The following is a 24,346-nucleotide window of genomic DNA, read 5'->3' on the forward strand; positions in this document are numbered from 1 at the left end:
CAGCTTGTGAGTCATATGCGTACAACAGTATAAAGAAAATATAAAGAAAATTCAACATATTTTCACTTTTTTCGCATAATAAAAGAGCACTTGACTTGCCTCTTTCTAAAGGCAGGGGGAATAATATTACCCATAACATTTGTCGGTAATGAGTCGGGGGAATGTGTACTTTTTTCATAAGATGAAATTTTGTGAAATTCTCTTTATATTTTCCTTATATTGTTGTACGCATGTGACATCTAAGTTTTTCACACACTGCAGTAGTCTTCTCATCCAGCGGTTACTGCACAAAAACTTCAAAATTCATAACTTTTGAACGGATTGTCCGATTTTCCTCAAACTTTCAATGATGTGTTCTACTAATATTGCTACATTCTCTCAATCCTTATGTTTATGAAGGTGAACTTGTCCTTTAATTATGCAGGTTAGGTGCATTGCTACATGTATGCCAGTGCGTATTCTAAAGGGTCTGATCAAAAAATCAAGGGACCACGACGGGACGGAATTTGATAGAGTTTTTTGCTCACAAACAGAATGTTAACATGATAACAGTGATATGTATATATCCCTACATATGTATCAAGCTTACATGAAGCATGAAAGTGCACTATAGACAAGGTGGACACTCGTTTTGTTTCCATGGCAACAACAAATTTTACTGGCGGGGATGGGACGGAATGAAAACATCACTGGTTTTTGTATCAAAGAAGATTCAAAGGAGAATTATATCAAAGTTGATGAGCCAGACTCGCCATGCCATATATACATTGTAACTGAATCCTCTCAGTCATGGCTGAAGTAGACATCAACACAGCAACCAAAACAAGCAGGTCTATAATACAGAAGCTGTAGTTATTCATACAGATTGACCTACATTGTACACTGTACACAACCAACTGCGATTCATAGTCATTCACTTTCAGGGGAAAACACACTTAAGGAGTACTTTTTTACCAAAGAGATTCGTCCATCACAGATACTGGTATTTACAAACTGTAGACGCCACAATTCTATCGTTTGGAAGTTTTGTTACTGCACTTTTACATGTAGGTCCTACATGTACCCTCACATAAAAAGTTATGTCAATGCCTGCCAAAGGAGATACAGCTGTATATAAAATGATATTTGCCCTAACATCACTAACCGCAACTGACCTTTGTACAATGACAAGGTCTTGTTGAGATACAGTAGTTGTTATTTTATACATTATAAATTCACATGATAGAGCTCTTTCACTGTAGCTTTTGGAAGAGGATTAGCAACCGAAAGCGGGGGAATCCCATGGTAGGGACTTTTTGTAAAAATGGAGTACAAAAGTCACGTTTTTAGAGCATTTAAAAGCAAATTTCTAGGGAATTAAACAGTGGAAAGAATCATTGCGAAGGACTATGATTATAACATACGGTGGTACATTATTTTATGTGACAGTGTGAGATCCTCGGCAAGGGAGCGAAGCGACCGAGCAGGGGAGGGTGTGGGAGGGGGATACCCCTTTCCACAGTAGGGACTTTTTGTAAAAACAGAGTATAAAAATCACGTTTATAGAGCATTTAATCAAATTTCTAGGGAATTAAACATAGTAAAAAAATAAACATTGTAAAAAAATCACTGCGAAGGACTATGATCATAACTTATGCAAACTATTCATTTTACTATTGTACGGACAGAGCGAGCGAGCCACTCTCACTTTGCTATTCGTCTAAAATGTATTCATTAAAAGCTAAACTGTAATCGCATTGTTCAAGCAATAAAAATTATTCTTACTAGAAAGTATAGAATAAAAGGAAAAATGTAGGGTTTACTAAAAGTATGTTCCACGGGGCACACTCAAGGACGCGAGGCTACCATCTGTATACACTAAATTTACGCATTTAAAGGGATGGTACAGTATTGGTGGAGATGAAAATTGGGCTTTAACTTTTTTGCAAGATACCAATAAATCACTTGTGAAATAGTACAGAGCATGCCATTTTAAGAGGAATTCAAAGTTTGTTTGATAAAAATTGGGTTTGGAATAGCTGAAACATCCAAAAGCAAAGTAAAACAAAACAATCGTAATAAAATGTGGGTCCCACACTTATTAGGATCGCTCTGTTTAGGATATCTCAGCCATTCCAAAACCAATTTTCAACAAATAAACATTGAACCCCTCTTGGAATTACATGCTCTTTCATATTTCATAAGAGGTTTCTCACAATCCCACCAAAAATGATAAAAACCTGAAGTTAAGGCTCAACCAAAACTATAGGATACCTTTAAGTAAATATTAGTGTATAATAATGTATATTGTAATAGTGTGTTATTTAGCATTTTCAGTTATAAAATTTACAACTTTTAGACAAGAAAAGTGCCTTTATTGTTTATTTTGGTCCTAAAATAATTGATTGATTATTTGTTGTTTGTGTGTTCTTTCCTTTTTTCTTTTTCAGAGCTTTATAACTTGATATATTCTTTTCCCAACACGTAGTACAAGTAATTGCTTAGAAAGTCTACAAAACTATGGCAGTTTGGAGGTATGATTGTACACTGGTAGAGAGAGAGCTCAGAACGTTTTTCATGTATGATCAAATAGGCCTACTGAACTGACTTGCCTTCTGTTGTATGCACAGCATTGTTGACACATGGTTACAGAAATTTAATAGCGCTGCCTTTTAGTTAAATTTACATGAGATCGTAAGGGAGAATTTGTGATCAGTCACAAATGTTGGATGCCTGTCCCAAACAGTGCTCTTCACTCCCCTCAACCCCCCCCCCATCCATATAAAAGAAAAACAAAACAAAACAACAGCAACACAATACACCCAAAACAGCAGTAACAAAAAGAAAACTTTGGAAAAAAAGAGTCACGCCCTTTATTATACAAAATCATGCATGAGGCACCATGAATTGTGTATGTCGGTAACCTCCTACGGGTACAACCACACAAGATAATCACGCCCCACCCTCCATTTTCTTGTGCTTACTGACCATGAACTTAACATTTTGTAGAATCCATTGATGGTCCCAGGAATTTCATTGTGTGTTTTTGGGCGTGTTGCTTTGATTCAATTAAAAAAAAAAAAGTACAAATATTGGTTTTTGCATGGATGGTGCTGTATTGTTTCCTACAGAATTCAAACTAGTTGCACCAAAATATTGAATCAGTGATACAATGTATGTTACATTGCAGCTTGACTTCCATGTTGAGTAATGCAGCACAACTATTGAAGCTATACAGTATGTTTTGCTCAAAGAATCTATAATACCCCATTGAGAATGACTTTACCAGTTAGATATATGCAACAAAACATATATTGTACCATTGTTTCAATTGAGAAAATTCCAGTCCTTGTCAGTGTCACCAATGAATGTCTTATCCTGTCTGCCTTGAAAAGCGATGAAACTCATAAATGTGTGTGAATTAAAGGCATAATTTACTATTTGCAAATGAAACAAAAACCCAGCTTTAGTACTTCAAAATAATTGAAGTGAAATAGTTGAAACTGACCTACACATACAATTGTATGCATCAAATGTGATATAATCTCAGAACATTTTTGAAATCACTGCTCCCAAAGGTAAACTGTACCTTTAAGAGCCCCACCAACTTCAGTTTTCTGTGTGCATTCAGATACTTCTTGGTACAGAGTGCGGAGTAGTGTGTGCCTTGCTTCTGTGTAGTGCCTTTATGCTTATAGTGGTTAAACACTTGAGACTCTGCTCTCGTTTAATGTTGGTTTACCATTGAATAACCAGTGTATCAGGAGCTATCCTAGGGGTCATAGGGTGTTAAACTTTTTCCTTTAGGTGTCAACACTGAATCTAGTCTGTACTTACAGGAAAATCATATTGTGTCAATTACACATTTCAGATGGTTTTAATAATCCATACAAAGGATCTTGTGTTAGTATAACTATACACAGCCCAGTCGCTGTACATAGGTACGTCGCGACAGGGCTGTACCGGCGGGACCACCAACCACTAAGAGAGCGATGCAATCGGATTCTGATAGCTTTGAATTTTGATACACTGTACTTACTATCATTTTTGTCACCTCAAACTCATCTAATACAATCTTCAGTAATAAGACTCCTAGATCTATGCTATCAGTATTCAAATTTACGTTATGAAACTTACAGAAATTGATGATTATATCCAGCATGTCCAAACGGTACATTGTTTCACGGCAGGCCAATTTGAATGTACACATTATGGACTTTTCGATTTGCACGTATACGTACAACGTACGTGATGTGAATGCCCCATAGAGCTGTATGCTATCGACCGTGCTGCTACACTCAAGCAGCGCGCTTCCATACTACATGTACTTGCGCTATTATTATTGAAGGTTGTATTAGATGAGTTTGAGGTGACAAAAATGATCTTAAGTATCAAAATTCAAAGCTATCGGAATCTGATTGCATCGCTCTCTTAGTGGTTGGTGGTCCCGCCGGTACAGCCCTGTCGCGACGTACCATGTACAGCGACTGGGCTGTGTATAGTTAGTGTACAATAGTACAATATGTAGATTGTACAAAAATATCTCCTACCCAAGGCTTTTAAGAGACAAGAGTTGAGCATTAATCAGAGATAAACTGTTTGCTCTACAGAAACAATGCTTTGCCATTACAGGTAACAACTGATGTCAGCCATATACTGTACATTACTAAGAGACAAAAGTCCAGGCAACATAAACTCCCCAACACGTGCAATACATTGATTGTATGATAATGTGTTGACTTCATAATGTGCTGGGGAAAACAAGGCATAGACGGATGGATGTGATCTGAATATAACGCTAATGTGCATTATGACCAGTAATTACCATGAACAGATAATGTGATTAGGGAATGTATGTTGGACCAATGCACTTTAAATGTTCTAGTTTCATTTCTTCTTGTTTCTTTCTTTATAGATAATGACAATTGTTCACTTTTTAAGATACAGTACATTTCATCCAAGGGTATACTGCAAGGTGTTTCATACTTCTGTCAACTGTGATGTACATACATGTACAATTATACGGTGTACAAGTAGCTGAAATTTTATCTCCATGGAAACATCGCATGCATTATTGTACGATGATGAGGGTCTGCAAATTAAAAATTATTGCTGGCCATGATATAATGTATTTTCCCCATGGGACACTCCCTGGCAGTGGAGGTAATAGTAATTAGGGGGTCTCCTTGTCTAAAGGTAGTATAGTGTCTCTTATGAATACTTCTCCAGAGAAGCTTGTGTGTGCTGTGTGCATAATACACATTGTAGATCAGTGTATAAAATGTGTATACACAAGTTCTTAAGCGGTCATTTATACCTAAGGGGCTATAGGGTGTTGGCTTTGTCAACACGAAAGCTCAAGGCAGTCTTTCAAGTTCAGTGCACTGTGCATATTTCTGTTTCCTTGTATAAACGTAGGATGCACACTACAAATGCATACGTAGGCAGGCGTAGTCAATGCGAGATACTCAAAATCACTGTACCCGACATATCTTGGTGTACATCTACACATCGGCGATCAATATTGCATGTGAAATGTTGCACTATGGTCACAACAACACGCTTGACTGTTTAATAACTAGTGCAGTTGTAGGGGAAGGGGGGGGGGGTGGGGTAATGGAGGGGAAGGGAAAGGGAGGGGGAAGGGAAAGGGGAGGGGAGAGGGAGGGGGTCATTCTAGCAAAGTGCATGAATGTATAACAAAGTGACACTGAAAAAAAAAAATCCAAAATCCAGAACAGTATGAGATGGTGGAAAACTCAGCCAGGCAGAGAATCTCCGTGTTGAAGTAATGGCTGTGCGGTCGTCGTGTCTTCAATACCGTGAAGAGAGCAGACATGCGTTTGTCTTGGCGGCCTTGTCTCTCGACAACAGATAAGTTGTGTTGGGCTATTTTCCCCCCCATCTGGAGGGATGGATACCATGCTGTGTTACCAATGGCTGTAGCAGACCAGACTAATTAGGATGGGGGGGGGGGGGGGGGGTGGGGGGGGGGAGATCCTGTCTGATTTGGTCCATTCACAGATGGATGCCCATACATACATGTACAATGTATCACCACATGCATGGACAAATAACAAGGAGACAGCTTGTCATACAAGGCAGGATATAAGGCCAAGTAAAAAAAGAAAGCAGTTTCTCGTCCGGGTTTTTTGAGCAAGGCGATGAGGGAGGTCCTTACTATTTGATATCTTACTATTTTTTCGAGGATTGTCAAAATGAAAGTAATATGTGTTTCTCGTCCGGTAATTCTGAGAAAGGTAATGAGAGAGGGCTTTACTATTTTCTATATCCAATTTATGAAATGAAATATCACTCTGTTAGCTGTGTTATGAGAGACCAGGTCCAAAGTGTATGTCTTGCCTGCACTCTGTGCATTTTTAAACCATTATGTACCATACTTGAAATGAAACTTCATGCATGCAGAAATACATTTGGATGGATGTAAAAATGATACTGATATGGCATTATAGCATTAAACATTTAAAGATGTTTCTTCATATTCTAAAAAAACATTTGATAATCACTCATCATTAGGATGATGAATGATTGTATACCACACTATGACAGGTGATACGACTCACGGCCGTGTCCGTGAATTTACATTGTAAAGAAAAGTATCCCGCAGAAATACGAGACAAACCAGAATCCGTGGAAAAGTTATTTATTTTGTAGATACACCCATTTAATAATTCTACATTTGCTGGAAAAGCGCATTCATTTTCTCTTCAAAATAGAACAATACATCGCCGGCAGATGCAACGTTACAGAGCAGAGTGTACGGGCCTCTACACATTTGTGTTCACGCGTGCGTACAGACAGCTGACAGACCAGGGGATGGGCCCTATGGACCCTGACAGCTACAGACACGCATACGCGGCCGGCACGGCCACTGCACTGGCACCGTACCTTCCGACACTGCACACACATGCACATAGTCACAATGACATGAAAATCTATACAAACTCGATACAATCCTCACAAGCATTTGTACAGTACAATTCATCCGCCTAAAATATGAGAAACGGGGAAAAATACGAACAATGCGCGAAATATGCGTGGAATATGATATCAGCGATTGTTCGCAAAACTGTTGCCGCTATCGCGTTCACGACGTACCGAGTACACTGTACGTATCACAGCCCACACTCGCCCGCGCGCGCCTAACCAACTACAGTTCGACTGCTTTTATCGGTCATTCCTTCTTGCCGAGCTCGCAGTGTGACATGCATGCGTTATTACATACGCACTACGGAAGCTACAGCTATACTACAGCTAAGTAGAGGACGCAAGGCGTAATGAGAAATGAGACATCACGATTGGTAGGTGAATTGTCGAAAAATAGTAAATATCAAAAAAGTCGATGCGGCAACTGAAAATCGATGCGGGCGGGGAGCGGGCTGGGACGAGAATTATGAATTTCTTGGTATTTTCAGCGCCATTTTGAAAATAGTAAATAGTAAAAAAATCGATGCGGCGGCCAAAATCGATGCGCGCGAGGACGAGAAACTGATTTCTTTTTTTACTTGGCCTAATTGCCACAGACGAGCAAACAGACAGACAATGATTTGTGTGCTAGATGCATTTTGAATTTCACAGATGGGCAGATGCAGTATGATTTTTGAAGACCAATACATGTCCATTGCATGGGATCATTTTGTCTAGTAGATTTGTGAACAGACAGTATTATTTTCATTGTGCACTTTAATATACACAGACTCTATCATGCAGTTTAAAAGTACTATTCAACAATACGTACTGTATACCGGTACCTACAAACATACTTGTACATGATATGTATGTTTTTTACATTTGCCTTAGTCCCATTTATAGTAAATGCTGTTACCCAAGCATGTGTACATCATGTACATGTGTATCATGCAATGCAAACACAGGTACTCAAACATCTGTAAACAGTGGTAGAGAGGATTTTTTTCCCCCTTCCGGATGCATGCAAGTTCTACTGTCAGGAAGCCAGAGATTGTGTACAATGTAGGCCTCTATATCCTTACACAATGGATGCCTCCAGCGTGCAAAGTCAACTTTGACTTTTCCAGCCTAAGAATAGGCAGTAATAAAGACGTACTGTACATGATATCATGTATGTTGCAAGCAGCTGCTTGTTGTATCGTGCAGTATGCCACATTATTGCTTCCAAGAAGACTGAAAGGGTATCCACTGCTGTAGGCCAAATTCTTTGCAACGTGTTGCTCTTCTGATACCAATGTGGAACAAAATCATTTGTTGAGAGACTGGCCACAATTACAAGACACCTTTTCATATCTTCACAATGTTGTCTATCTTGTCCATTCCAAAACTCTCATGAATGACCTGTAACTTCTTCTTTGTTGTTGAGATTACTCGGAATTTTGCATCAGCCATGACAGCTGACATTCTTGTTGTAAATGGGAGGAATTGTCGGTGTCTTGAGATGAGCTCAGAGCTCTGATGTCAGCCGTTATTGCCGGTGGGGTATTGTTACGAGTTTGGACACGCACCCATGCGATGTGATTGTGGAGTAGCCTTGAGGTTCATTTGTGCCGTCATGCTCTGTGCTATTGATGCAGAACTCTTGTCTGTCTTCACTCAGTGGGAGAAAAAAATGGCACAAGAATGGGTACCATGGTGACGTATCCGTCAGAAAAAAACGCAAAAAAACCCAATACCAAGGAGTAGTTTCAGACGTACAGAAGAGCCTGTTTGTAGTAAATCTTGCTGCTGAAATTGATTCTTTATTAGTGTGTTTAGAGATCTCATACATTTTGTACAGTGTTCAGACTGTGAAACATGTCTCTGCACAGATTGCAAACTGCAGACATTCCAAACAACCGTTGTGTGACAGAACCCATCGCCTGTAAATCAGTTATTACATGCGCAGCTCCTGGTTAAATACAGGCACATTTTTACATGTACAGTTGAACCTCTCGTATCCGGACAAGTCGGGACCGGGGCTCATCCGGATAAGGGATTTGGCTGGATACGGGAGACTCAATGCTTTATACATGTACATCATACACATGTACTGATATAGCCCATTGTTATACCACATGTAGTTAATGTGTATACTGCAACCTTTTCATTGTTACACTCAGTAACAAACCCCAAAATAGAGGTTCGTGTTTGCAAGAATGAAATCATTTTCTTTTATAAATTCTTCCAAGGGATGATTTACCTAAATAATCATTAAGAAATGTATCAATTATATGTAATTCATGTGTGTTTGTGTAGGAGTTTTCAAGGAGTTGGGAATCCCCCTTTCCTCCCGTATAAAAAAAAAAAAAAAAAAAAAATCACGGCGAGATTGCGTCCGTATAATAGAGAGATCCGGATAAAGGGAGGCCGGATAAGAGAGGTTCAACTGTACTTAGAAAGGGGCAAATTATTTGTTGTATAGGGCCCCATTTTTTCTCTCTTTCTTCTTTCTTTGAAACACAACAACAACATACAAAGGGGATGCATGCAACATACACATCTGGAGAGCACTTTAATAGTTTATGAGGGGAATGAAGGTGCAGCCAAGCTCTTAATTCAATACAGATTTCAAGTGCACACCCAAAACTGAGCAAAACTTCACTGAAAAAAACAACAACATTGTGAGCCATGATTACCTGGACAAGAATTGAAAAAACAAAAACAAAAACAGAAAATGTTTGGTATATTAGTATGTCTATCAAATTTGCATTTGGACTTTGCACAAAAATTACTTGGTTGACATTATTACAAATGTTTGAAATGTGTTTTCAAACAAGTTCTTTTCCCAATCTGCAAGGGCCCAGTGGTGTTGATGCAGAACCCTTGGAAAATAGTAGTGGGAATGATACTGTACATTCTATCATACAACATGTAGTTACCTGCACTAGACAAGCAAAAAATTCATTCAATGCACAATGTATACATTTATTCTTAAGATGAAATTGTTCCCTAATCTTGCACTGGAGGAAAAAAGAATGCTTACACACTTACAACACAGACCCTTTACAAGGCACTTGTACTCACTCGGTACAACATCTTAAATGTACATCAGAGCCATTGCATACAAATAAAAGTGACAATGTCACAGTTTATATAATTTGGGTTACACATTTAGAGATGCATCTGAGTGCACAAATTACTAAAATACCAGATTAATTCAAGTTTGACCTGGAAGTCCTTATAAAATACATTTCAAATGCTTTTGTTTGATTTGTTATTCTCTAATATATGCTGGGATTTTATTTGCAAGAGAAGTTTCTAGACTTTGTTCATGTTAACTAGCAAATATCCTGTCACATTATGCAAAATTAACAATGCTATCTTAATGATACTTTGGGAGATCAATTTCAAGAATTGACTGCAATATTGAAGCACATAGACATAGAAAATTGTGCTACAGACACGGCTTGCAAGACATCTTAACCCGTTGAGGACGAGTCCCGAGTATACTCGGGCAGGTGTCTATGGGAAATGCGTGTTGTAGCAAAATCAGTCCGTCCTCAATGGGTTAATACTGTATGACCAAAATTGCCACACTAGTAAACTATTCTATCCATATTGCTCACCTTTCCAAATGGTTCGGAAAAGTGACTATTATGTATGGTAATTTACAGAACCGTAATGTCAAAATGTATTTTATTACTTTTTCTACTCCCTTGTAAAGCCTTTTGAATATCAGCCTGTGGATCAAGTGGTCAGTGTTTATATTGAAAACTTTTTGACATAATATGCTTTAATCAAAGGCAATGTTTCAAGACTATTTCCTGTGTGAAAATCTAGCTGCATGGTTCCTTGTAGTAGCAGCCAGAGTCTTGGATAATGGTATAAATGTGAAGCACTGAGGTTGAAAGTATGGGCTAAATGTTTTATAAACATGGAAATCTGTGAGTGACTAGATTTACCATTATCAGATCCTATGAACTACAGTGTTAGAATATTGTACCAAATGTTTTAATCAGCATGGTAAATTATTTGCTCAGAACTGTGTTTATAGTAATGGCATGAGTCACAAAAATGCTATTTTGTTAAAGTGTTATATTTATGCAGTTGAGCTAGTGTATGCCTGTCATAATACTTTTATATCAAGAATGTTGAACAATTTCTGATGTTGTATGTGGCAACCGCAAACAGCGTCCTTTTTATTCCCCATTAAAAGTGACAAGCGAAAGTAATGTCGTCTAGAATCTGAAAGATTTGAAGTGCAATTACTGGCCTGAATGCTCGTATAAGAGTACCCATCAATGTTCATACCATTCAGTATGCAGCGTTAAATGCTTTGGCAAAGGACTTGTATGTATGTAGAAAGCAGCATGCTGTTTATAGGCCTACATTGTACAAAGTATGTGTTATAGGGTTTGTTCAAACTTGCTCAGTTAAATGTTTCTTCAAAGGCAGGTTTTATAGTGCTGCTTAAAATGCGGATTTTGTACACTGTATAAAATATCAAGCTTCCAGAAGGTGTAACATGCAATCAATGGTTGCAGATAACACAAGACACTGTGCTATAAAGTAAAACAGGACATGTCTCAAAATGGAAACACACTGACAAGATACTGTACTTTGTACTGTGCAAAAATTACTTTATATATCATTCAAAAAGGCAAAGTTTTATTCAATGTAGTCATTACATTTGTATGTCAATGCCCCATCCAAGAGTCAATCTCATTGAAATAACACTGTTGATTTGATTGCTGCTTTGGATGATATCTCCTGAAATTGGATCCAGATGAATTTGTTAGAAAGATTTTTATGATAGCATTTTGTATTGGAAAGGTGAGCCCGTTTTAGGTTGAGGCACCATAGCCTGGGATATAGCTATTGTGGCAGTACAGTGCACTCCCGTTATAACGAACACGGTTATAACGAAATTCCGGTTATAACGAAGTAAAAATTTGGGCTGCAATGTCATCCACTCTATGTATTTTTATTGTTAATTTGTTCGGTTATAACGAAATTCCGATATAACGAAAGAAAACTGCCGGTCCCGAGGACTTCGTTATAACGGGAGTCCACTGTACTGTAGTTTGCATGGATTGGTTTTACCTACGATAGATTGTACATCAATCATCTGGGGGGTGTTTCATAAGCTGTTCGTAAAGTTACGAATGACTTACGAGCGACTGGTAAATATGTTCTTGTGCTGAATTATGGAAATTCTGATAGGTACTGTATAGCACATCAGAACTGATCACCAGTCGCTCGTAAGTTGTTCGTAAAGTTACGAACAGCTTTATGAGACAGGGCCCAGTATACTGTATGAAACCAGCCCATGAAGGATAGAAAGGAAATAAGCAAGATGATTCATGGCGTCAGAATGACAATGATATCAGAGCTATCAGGAGAAAACTTTCCAGATGGTATACCAGTATATATGCAGCTGATACCAGTATACTACATGTAGTATGCGGCTAATAAACCAAATCAAAGCTGCTTCACTTTATGCTCATATTGTTTCATGTAATGTACACTTTTTGTAGTGTATGATACAGTGAATATACAGTATTCCATTACATTCAATCGAACATACATTTTAGAAACCCAATCCTTGAAAGCAAAACAGATTTATTATAATACAGCAGTACAGGTCTTACAACAGAGAAGAACATGCATTAGGATACAATGTAGGTCAGTACATAGTTGTATTCACTAAAAGATTTATACACCTACGACAGTAGTCAGTGAATGTACAGACACTTCAATGTCAAAACAGGAATTATTTTCAAGCAAAACAAATGGGACTTTGTTCAACATTCCTGAATGCTGGTTGCATTCTATCAACATGGAGCAGCATAGTGTTTGATTGTTTTCATTGTGTCTTTTATTGACTTAAATTCTTTATTTCTTCCAACAGTATCATGTACAGTTAGCTCTCGAAGAAAGTACAGTATATTTGTATGCATGCTGTTATATCTTGACAAAGACGATGGTTTTGAAAGAAAGAGATCAGGGGGACATTTCATGAAGCATTTTGTCCGACAAAGTTGTCGGACAAATTTGTTCTCATCCAATCAGATGCAAGGATTTCAGTAGCTTGTAACAGTTTGTCAGAAAAATATCCGACCGAAGCGCTTCATGAAATGCCCCCCTGATGTCATAATTTGCCATTCATTTCTTGCTTATCAGGTGGGCATGAACACGCACCCCCAAAACACATCCGTCCCAAGCCAGTGCACAACCCCAACGGGCCAGGGGAGATGGGCAAGGCAGTGGTCATTCCGCCGGAGAAGGAGGCACTCAAGAACGAGATGTTTAGGATTAACCAGTTCAACCTGCTGGCCAGCGACATGATATCGGTCAACCGGTCACTGCCGGACGTCAGGATGGATGGGTGAGTGTTCTCAAAATAGAAAAGTGAGGGTACAATATGTTTTGATCCCACTCGAGTTGATCATCTGTTAGTTTCACTAACACTATTTTTTGTAGTATAGACACAGTTGTTACACAATGTATGTCAAAAGTGCAATGCACTATTGCTTTTATAGGACGTACACTGTAAATCACAACCACACAACCAATCAAGACTTGTACTGTATGGAGTTTGAATAGAATTGTATCATCAAGGTCATTTTGGTTGACCTGTGGTATTTGAATTTACACTGTATTCTTTTTACTACTGTATCATCTCACTTCCACTTCTCTCCCTTTTTTCTTTCCCTTTCTCCTCTTCTTACTCATCCTCCAGTGCTAATTGTACTTTCACTTCATCCTCTCTCTTCTGGTGCATACATTCCTTTTATTCCTTACAACAGCAGTTTGACTTTCATTGTTTCTTAATTTCAAGTCGTTTTGAAAACATCCGTGTTGAGAGTACTGATCAAAACAAAATTTGTTCGTCCTTTTTGGTAGTTATAATATTTTTTTTGTGTGTGGGGGCATGATTGGTAATATCTTATTAGGTGATCCGAGTATCCTCTCGGATCACCTTCTGTATCTGTACTGATTCTTTGTTCTTCTTTTTCTTCTTCTTCTTTATTTCTCCTCAAAAGTTGTGCAGAGGTTAGCTCAGAAAGTGCATTGCCTCTCAATGTCAGACTTATACCATATATGTATCATGTCGCAAAGACGACAGCGCAAGTAAAATCATAGTGATCAGTCGACCGTGACGTCACTATGACGTCATTATATGAAAACACATTTTCATGCATATCTCATTAATGGAATGGAATATTTCAATGAAATTTACGTCACATATATTTCAAGTCAAGCGCATTCTACTCATATTCTCAAAATTCATTTTTATCTCAAAACGCGCGCGTACGCGCGCGTTGAAATATTTGTATGCTCAAATCCAGCTCAAATTTTTTTTGCACACGTTTCAGACCATTTGGAGCATTTTTTGAAAAATTGAAAAAATTGGACGGACGCGTACGCGCGCGCACATATACGCACGCACAGCTAATATGAAATAGAAATTTTCAATTTTTTCACACGGATCGGATGTCCGAAATTTCAAGGAATATTTCTACCAAGTTTCAAGTCGATCCGATTCAATATGACGTCATACGGGCCCGTCAAATTCAAAATTCCGCGCGTGCGTCAATGGGGATACACAGTGCAACTATGCCAAAAAACCGCCAATTTTAAATCGGATTTTACTCGTCAGGATGGACGGTGACCCCCCATTTTCTTTACATATTCTGAAAGGTGATGAGTTGTACATGTCATTTCATGGGCTGGCTATGCTGATAAAATGATTAAAAGATATCAAATTTCTTAAAGTAAAAAAAGTAAATTTTCAAAATGACGTCATCAAATTTCAAGTTTACTCGAGCGTATCTCACTAATCCTTTGCCAATTTTCACCCAAATTTCAATATGTTGTAGCTTATGAAATGTTCTTTCATAAATGTAATTAAACAATTTTGATTTGATGACGACATCACCTCGAAAAAATGGATTGAAGGTAACCTTGTCAAATTTGACCAGTTTACGTGTAATCTCTATGGGAGTGCAATTTTTATGGAAATGAAAATTGACATGACTATCTTTATCGAGCACTAGCTCACTTATGCTTCGGTGAATTTCTCTAAGATTTTAATATGTTGTAGCTGAGATGTAGGGCTATCGTAAGTGTGCCCTTCGTTTTTTCATACGTTGTCGGGATCACGTGAAAAAACTTGGTTGAAATTAAAATTTATCTTCGATGTATTGAAATATTTCTTTCTTTTTGCAACTTTCTTTGCAATAACTCAAGAAAAACAGCCCCTATCACCTTCATATTTTGCACATGTTTAGTTCATGTCACGAAAATTATTTCATAAAATTACAACTACTTGATCAGACGCCATCTTGGGTATGTAAATTAGGGTCAAAGGTCATAGATGTTTCATCCTGTATCTTGGTGAATACATGTCCTATCTTTCCCATATTTTGCACACGTAAAGACCATGTTACAGGGATCATTTCATAAAATAATCACTTTTTGCTCAGATGCCATCTTGTCTGTGCAAAGTGGGGTCAAAGGTCATATGTACTTCTTTTTCTATCTTTGCTATGACGTGTTATCTCTATGGGAGGGAATTTTTTAGATGTGAAAATTGACATGACTCTCTTTATCGAGCACTATCTTACTTATGCTTCGGTGAATTTCTCTCAGATTTTAATATGTTGTAGCTGAGACTTTGCAGTATCAGGACTCGAATCATTGATTAAAAAAAAGATCGGATCACCTTAATTTGTCAGTGATGACAAATTACAATCTCTAGTTTCTGTATGCTCTTGAAATTGTAAAATGAAATTATTTTAGTTTTTCAATCTGTATGTTTGGCTGTCCTTGTTCAGTAGGTTAATATCAAGTGACATGAATAAATTCAATTAACCTAAATAACTTGGTAACCATCACACATATAGTACAGAGAGTCAGTAGGCAGTGGAAGTTTCCTTGAACAGTCCATGAGAGGCAATTCCATTATCACCAATGTCAATTTCACAATCAGCTGGAACCCTGTGCAATTTCCTGTACAGTCATATGCCATGTATGCTTACATTGTATTTTGTGACTGCAAGACACTGTCAATTTGGACTAGCACGACATTTTTTATTTATTTATTTATTTTTTTTTGAGTGGTTGAATTCTTGATCGAGAACCACAGAAGCAATATGAGAAGAATCCCTCGGAGATGATATACAGCAGTTGTAGAATGTAAAACAGGAGGAAACATTGCCTTATCATACCAGTCGACTTGTGAAAGAACAAAAAACAAACAAACAAACGAACAAACTCGGCAAAATATACAATGTATGCAGTATATAAAGAGAGACAAATATAATCAGTTATATGATCGTTTATTCTTGTCAGTGAACAACTACAGTACTGTGTATGCCTTGTGGCATTGCAGTATCATTATCACATTGCAGGTGAAAAAAGTTCAGAGTTATCATCTGTGTTTGTGACAGGGTGCCCATATGTGGCAGGAACCATTTCATTTCATGAAAATAAAAAAACTCCATTCAATTATTTTCTCTCTGAGGGCATGACAACACATGATTTTACGAATTCTAAATTGCTTAGTTTTACACCCATGCACTAGCATGATGGAGATGCGATTAAAACAATCCCAAATGTAACCAAGCACAATTTACCACAAGATGAATGAAATCTGCAGAATCGTGAGATTATTTTGGCTCTATGACATAACCCTTGAAATTGCTGTCTGGTGAGTGTGGGATGTTTGACAGAGGGAAAAAAAAAACACCCAGGAAGAATAGAAAGTGAAATTGCATTTATGAAGAGAAGCAGAAGTGATATATATCCTATTTTTATAGTCTATTTCAACCAAATATAAATGCAGTCTCCTTTTTTATAGTGCCTTCATTTTATGAGATAAGTGCAACTGATGATGTTAACAAATTTAGGAGATGATTTATTCTTTATTGTACACAGCAGAATGTGTGTCAGGGTCATTTGCTGTGGTATGCATTTTGCTACACTGTATTTTTATAAAAATGACAAGTATTTGTATTAGATGTGGACCAGGCATGGTTTTTGATGGTGTCAGTGAGGAATTCTTCTTCCAAAGCACCAAAAAATTGTGCCTGGTATAGATCTGTAAGAGCCCTATCATGTTTGGGGGAAAAATCCTGCTCTTTCCCAGAGCCAAAAGTCACGTACGATAGGGTAGGTGATAGAGGCATGCATATCAATTCCAAGAAAGCAATAAAGTGGCCCAAAATAGCATCGCCTACATTGGATGTCTGACATGTTCAGTATGGATTAACCAATCAAGGCCCAAAACCCTTTTTTTTTTTTTTTAACATCTCTCCTTTTTTTGGGGGGGGGGGGGGTGTTGTACAGTACTACGTGGTTTGATGATAACTTGACGCTGGACAATAAACCACAGTACACGTATTTTGTGATAATAACGGGGGAACGCAAAAGTTGAAGTCTTTATTCTTTGACCGCCGGAACCAGTGTGTCGAATTAAGTCAAATCACACAGTGATGACAATTGGTATACGTGCGCATTGTACAAATGTAGTTCATGCCCATTGGGCCAATACCACAACAGGGGGGGGGGGGGGGGGGGAGGTGGTTGTTTTGTGCTTTTTCTTTTATCATAGTTTTTATCATTCGTTGTCATCAATACTTGTATTGCAGAGCAAAAAGAGAAAAACTCTGCTCAGTTGAGGTCTGTGTTGTTTGTGTTTTATACATAATTGTTTGCTTGAATGAATTACTAGTGAACAACCTGTTTTGTGTTCTATTGGAGGATACTAAACCAGTTGTTTGTTCTAGTGTACTGGGAAGTAGAATACAATGTTGCCAATCTACACTGTAATATGGAAAAGATTATCAAAATGAATTCATCAGGAAAACTCTCCCACAAATTAATGGTTTAACCATGTTTTCAACCTCATGATCGTGATCTTAGTGCAATCAGAACAGGTGAAAGGATGAGGATACATGGTACTGCAAAGTTCAAGACATTCTATCAATTGGCATAAAATAATACGGCTGCCACAATAGGGTAAGCTTAACAGATGAAAAAAATTCTTTGTTGCACTGTGCTGATTCCAAACATGATTTTTGTTCTCTTTTTTTTTTCCAATGGAGAGAGTACAAAATCTCAGCTCTAGCCCTATGAAAATTTATGTGACTGACAGACTTACTGTAGAGGCAACATCCAGTATTGGAAATATACGACATTATGCTGAGAGAGAGCATAGATCTGCAGAACGTATTTTATTAATTGATGACACTATCCCCTTTTTGCCATATTTTCTAGATGATTCCAAATGAATGAGTACTTGCAGACGTCCCTTTATTGCTCATGACAAACTTTTCAAGAAATGTTCTATGTTCAATGTGATCGTACGTGCTTTTCATCTGACTATAAGTATGAGTATAAAAACTGAGCCATCCTTTTCAACCTGTGCAATGAGCTGCACATGATGTGTTTCATAAGCCTGGGGAGTCATGTGTTCAGTGACTAGACAAACATATTTTTCTGCTACTTAGGAGTGAGAGCTCACATGCACCAGCATTATGACCTGAACAAGTTTACCATCCCATTCGTAAACCCTTTTAAGACCAAACTCTGATTTGTCATGAACATTAGAAGTGATGTGGTTTTGGTGAAATTGACCTTGAAAGTATTAACATTCATTTCCAGTGGAAAATCGCATGAGTGAAGGCACTGAACTTGATCGGTGATATATCCTTGCAAGCTAGAAAATGGGAAATAAATGAACTGTTGTTCAAAGACAAATTGGATGTGGATGCCCGAACAGAATGGTGTGTGTTATTTGTTTTATGAAATGGGGAAGCAGAGTCATGTCATTTCATAAATCACCCTCATCTGAAAGTCCATGTGTTTAAGATCTACGAATTCTGACGGATCATTATACTTTATTAATGACCAGTCATGATTATATGTAGAAGGCAAAATAAATGCCTGGTCACAACATGTGTGCTGTCAACTATTAATCTGCTTCATCATTTTGTAATGCTGGATATATTGACAAGTCTCGTGGATGCATTTAGAGCACTGTCAAAGTGATAAGAGACAGTTTGATAGGAAACATAATAATGAAAGTCTACCAGCATGGAGTTGCTGGAGAAGAGAGGGGTATTTGATCCTCTGTTTGATTTAACCCGTTGAAGACTAGTTCAGAGTATACTCGGGCAGGTGTCTATGGGAAATGCATGTTATAGCAAAGTCAGCCTGTCCTCAATGGGTTAATAGAGATTTCTGGAGTTTATGCCACTTTCTTTACAAAATCAACTCTATTTTGTGTACATGTTTGTTTCTTTGTTTTGCTTTGTTTGTTTGTTTCTTTCTTTAAGTGAGGCAGGAACTCTGAGGGAGGGCTAGTTGGCTCAGGAAGACTAATGCAGTTTTAAGACTCTTAGTGATGATCATGGGGTTTGTTGTTGGCTATACGGAGTATAGACCACATGATCCAGCCTGCATGAGAATAATTATTGGTTGACCAGAGATTAGTGGTGGCATAAGTCTGAACTGGCATAACACAATGTCCTGTGATGCAGCCTTTAAATATTCCTTAGTTCCCCCATTAATTTCCCTCCTGCCCTCACCTGAGCTCATCTGTCTGCTGGACTTGTGGTTACATTTGCCCCTGCCCCCCCCCCCCTACACACAACCAGCATCAAAAGGCCTGCAGAAGATGCCGCAACAGGGGAAGTTTTTGCCGTGTAGAAATTTTTGCGCATGTCTTGCTTTCAGAAACTAGCGCAAAAAATAAAAGCACACAAATAATTTTGCTTGCTATATCTACCACTATGTGATGTCTTGATTCCGCAGAATTACTGTAAAAGCATGCAAAATTCATCTTTAGACTCGGCTGAGCGTGAAAAATTACTTGCGTGAAAATAACCACTTTTACAGTACCATTGATGTATGCAATGAAATAAAAAAATTACACAAAGACAATTGTTTTGCGAACTGAGGTATTCATATATTTGGTTATCAAAGGGAGCATTTTTTTTTTTTTTAAGTCAGAAGAGTCTACATGTAAACCCCTTTTCAGTCTGACCCAAAGTAATGTGGAATCCTGACAGAGAGGGAGTGATCGAGGGGTGGTACCAAAAAACCCATGTGCACCATGCGGTCCATCAATTAGATTTGTTTGGATATTCTATTCCTGCGTGAGGCTATTAAAGCAGGTTTACCGCCTACGTGTTACTAAATTTAGTGTTGCTAGGTGTAATGTAGTGAGATGTGATCAGTGTAAACCACCACCTATTACCCACTCCCATTCCAGCCGAGAGGTAATGTGAGTGAGTCACTTAAAGGGGCATAGTCCCGGTAGTGTAGATGGCGCTGTTGATGATACTGCCGAAGATTACCGAAGTAGAGCTGTCATCAAGAGTAAAGTGCGTAGGTGTTGCTAAGTAACGTTGCCTTTGTTGTCTTCTCTGTGCATCGCGCAGTCTGTAGTAATGCCAGGGTGCGTGCATATGTGCTTGTTATTATGACATCACAAAAGAAGTTTGCGAAAGCTGTCATCCCCCTCAGCCGAATCATGAGCCGAACTGTGATCGGACCACTGACTACAGTGAATCAGACTTCTTCGGACTCGGGAAAGTGGGCCAAAGCGTAAGCGCCAAAAGAAGTCGATAGCGTAGGTCTCTATAGGAAACTTGCGCCGTGCGCCCGCGTACGCATTTGACTAAAACACGGGGACCATGCACCTTTAAAAGCCATGTGAATGAATATGTTGGTTAGGGCATCAAAAACAAGAGAGGGTCGGAGGGAAAGCATTTTAATGCAAAGTATTATTGGAGTAGTATTCACAAAAAACAACAACAACAAAACAGTAACCTTGCAATAACGGAGAGAAAATTAATGATTGCATTATCATTATTTTTTTTTTTAATTTTACTCAACGAGATTATCAACCATAGGATGATGACTACCTCAAATCTGCGAGGGGGAAAGAATTTTGCAATGACAAATTTCCAGTTTTTTACAACGTGATCTTGTTGGATGAACCTACAGACACATTGTTGGAGTGGCACCGTACTGCCGGCATTTAATCGCATCTTGTGGATATATTACCAATGATTGATAAACATATGAGCAGCGATGTGACAGTGCTATGAAAGTATGGTTGCAGTTTAAACCAGTGTGGCATCAGGTGCCAATATTGTATGACAGTCCCCCTGTTCAGACGCAAGCCAGTTTCCAAATACCAAAACTTGATAAAGAAACGATGTATAAAGAATCATCGTATAGCTGACAGACCGTTCAGACGCTAATTTCGACCATTCCAGAAAACGTCGTGTAGATGTGCAATTTCTCACTACGAATGTTGTTATGGTCATGAGTGACAGGTATAAGGTCACCTTTTGTGCACGCTGCCATTAAGCTCCGCCCAGTTATACCGTTCTATGGTCGCCATACGTTCTGACGCACAATGGACACAGTGGAATGCTGATTCGTTATTGAGTTCTAGTTCAAAACGATGCTCTGACCGTTGTTTCGCTATTATGTCGTTTCATTAGTCAGCATTCAGATGTATAAATTCATGGTATGGACCCTAATTTCGTTAGTGTTTCATTAGTCAGCGTTCAGACATATAAATTCATTGTAAAGCTAAACCGTTTTGGTATAGCTATACTGTTTTAGATCTAGTATAGATTTTTTGCGTCTGAACACCCTGTATGTCAGTGGAAGAGATTGGTGTTATTCAAAGAGAAACTCCACTCTGGGATCAAGTCGGTATGAGTCAAATTGTAAGTATTCAAAAAAAAAAAAAGGGAATGTTTTCCTGCTGATATTATATACTGTACATAACAAGGAAATAACTGAGTTTTAGATTTCACATGCTTCTTTCACAAAACTAATACTTCACAAAATCAGTCCGATCAACATCACACTAGCAGATTGTACACAATACCATCACTGTGCTAGTTTCCCACTGTCTTGCACTGAGATCTGCAGGACTTGATGTTTCTCCTTTGTATCAAAACAGATCAAACAGAAATCTGAACTTCACGTCAAATCATTGGAGAATCTAAATTATCGTACAACATCAGTTATTTTTTTTTTTTAAAGTCTGAATTATGGCTGCTGAATTGCTGACCCTATTGAAATTACTTGCAATATCCTACTATGTACATATGTGAATCTTTGGGAGAGTTGTGAACATTAATTACACATGTTTCTTGAAGCTTTACGATCCCGCCCCTTGTACTTTATTCTTTTGTCAATATCTCCTACAACTCTCAGCCACAACACACTCTATCTGTTCTGTATTCACTGTGGACTGACCAGTTCAAACACTGACTGGCGGGGCCCCCTTTAACCTCAAGATATTACAGTGTACTTGAATAGATGCCAGAAGTTGACATACAGTATACATTGTAGGTTTTTAAATGTGGTTTCATTGTTTATCACTCTGTCTGTACGTGATGTGTTTATCATCTTTTTTTTTTTCCCCCACTGCATCCTGTAGAGGAAGTTTGAGGAGGCCACATGTGTGGCAATCTGGAGCTTGTAATATATTTATCATTTAGTGGGGAAAAATGGGTCTAGAGGCTTTGGTCAAGGAAATGCCAATCGATGCCTTTTTATATGCTAGAGCCACAAAGGAGGTGAGAGTTGGTTCCAAAACCACATATCCAGTTCCTGTAAATACCAATGATGTACAGACTGTCACTTGTTTGTTTTCAGAGGTGCTGGAATGTGAATGGTAGGAGCTTCTTGAAGTCAATAGTTGCAGTTGCCAAACTTGAAGTTTAGGTCGAAAACCTAACTGTCGATGATTAGTTCCACTCGTGAATTCATGCGGGTTCACACACACACACCTAAACTTTAAAGATAATATAAAGTTTTGGTACCTCAAAAGTTTCCCTGAATTTCCTTGTCTTAGTTTGTGTTTCAGGTTAAAGTACCTTTCATATAACTAACACTGTGAGACTTACTCGCCCCAAAGTGCTCTCATGTCTTAGTAATCATGCGATAATGGTTTCGTACCAGAGCCGCCGCCGTACGGCGGCGAGGTAGTACACGTATTGTACGAAACCATTATTGTATGATAACTGCAACCAGCAGCATGCAGCCCCATACGCATACAGTAGCTGACTGCGACTAGCAGCGGCTTCGCATTGTAGCACTCAGGATCATGACAGATTTAGTATCGCGGGTAAATATCAACTTAAAATCCAAAAATTTCTTCAATTTGAAGACTTACCAATTAAGTTGAAGTATTGAAAACAGGCTTCGGGCAACATTTGGTTCTGCCAATAGTCCCTTTCTGTTCGAATTGATGACTGAATGTGACTCGGTTGAGAGGACCTTGGGAGAGCTACATACACTGAATACTACGGCCAGCGCATGCGCACACAAACATCTTATCCGTTCATGGATTTGAAATTTGTGCGAATGTGATGTGTGGGCATGCGCTGGCCGTAGTATTCAGTGTAGCTCTCCCAAGGTCCTCTCGACCGAGTCACATTCAGTCATCAATTCGAACAGAAAGGGACTATTGGCAGAACCAAATGTTGCCCGAAGCCTGTTTTCAATACTTCAACTTAATTGGTAAGTCTTCAAATTGAAGAAATTTTTGGATTTTAAGTTGATATTTACCCGCGATACTAAATCTGTCATGATCCTGAATGCTACAATGCGAAGCCCCATTACGCTATGCGTATGGGGCTGCTGGTCGCAGTTAATTGCATGATTACTAAGACATGAAAGCACTTTGGGGCGAGTAAGTCTCACAGTGTTAGTTATGTGAAAGGTACTTTAACCTGAAACACAAACTAAGACAAGGAAATTCAGGGCAACTTTTGAGGTACCAAAACTTTATATTATCTTTAAGTTACAACTTACGAGCGAATCACACTTGATGATTACCATGAAGTGCAGAGTCTTTGCTAGATGACCTTATGCCCATACAAAATAGCGCAGCGAACGAGACGCGAGGTTCACACTAACTCACAAACTCGTTGATTATTGTGTCCCCACGGAGCGAAGCTACGAGTGGGGACCCCCCCGTGGCTCGTGGAGAGAGCGTAAACCCTAAGATGTCTCATGGTTCTATAATAAATCATCGACTAAACTTGCTAAACTAAATTGCTAACTTTCGAGTGCGTCCACATGGTGCTAAACTGCAAGCTAGCCATCGAGAGTTAAGTTTTCGACATAAACTTAAAGTTTAGGAACAGCATGTGAACCTAAACGTGGTGTTTCTGGGTGCGTTAATGCTTACATTTTTAAGGCCATAACCAGGTTTTAGGAACACGTTTAGTTCCAAACACTGTTCAGTCCCGACTCATCTTGATATAGGGGCCTACTGTGAAATGGCATTTCAAAATGCACTAAAAGGTGTGTTTACAATCAGCGACTCTCAACCATTGAAAGGGGAAACATAAACACAAGTCATGTTTATGATTGGCTATTCTCTCTAACAATAATGGGGAAGCATAAT

General features: G+C 38.5%; 1 protein-coding gene across 1 annotated transcript in view; it reads left to right on the forward strand.

Moving 5' to 3' along the window:
- LOC139709621 (polypeptide N-acetylgalactosaminyltransferase 13-like) overlaps positions 1–24,346 on the forward strand; it is a 128,166-nt gene that overhangs the window by 12,681 nt on the left and 91,139 nt on the right. The window contains exon 3 of the mRNA XM_071621580.1: positions 13,075–13,279. Coding sequence (XP_071477681.1) covers positions 13,075–13,279 — 205 coding nt within the window. The remainder of the gene's footprint in view (positions 1–13,074; positions 13,280–24,346) is intronic.

The sequence above is a fragment of the Diadema antillarum genome, unplaced genomic scaffold (assembly GCF_040938485.1).
Source record: "Diadema antillarum isolate AM-2024a unplaced genomic scaffold, OU_Dant_1.0 seq00001455_RagTag, whole genome shotgun sequence".
Classification (NCBI taxonomy): Eukaryota; Metazoa; Echinodermata; class Echinoidea; order Diadematoida; family Diadematidae; genus Diadema; species Diadema antillarum.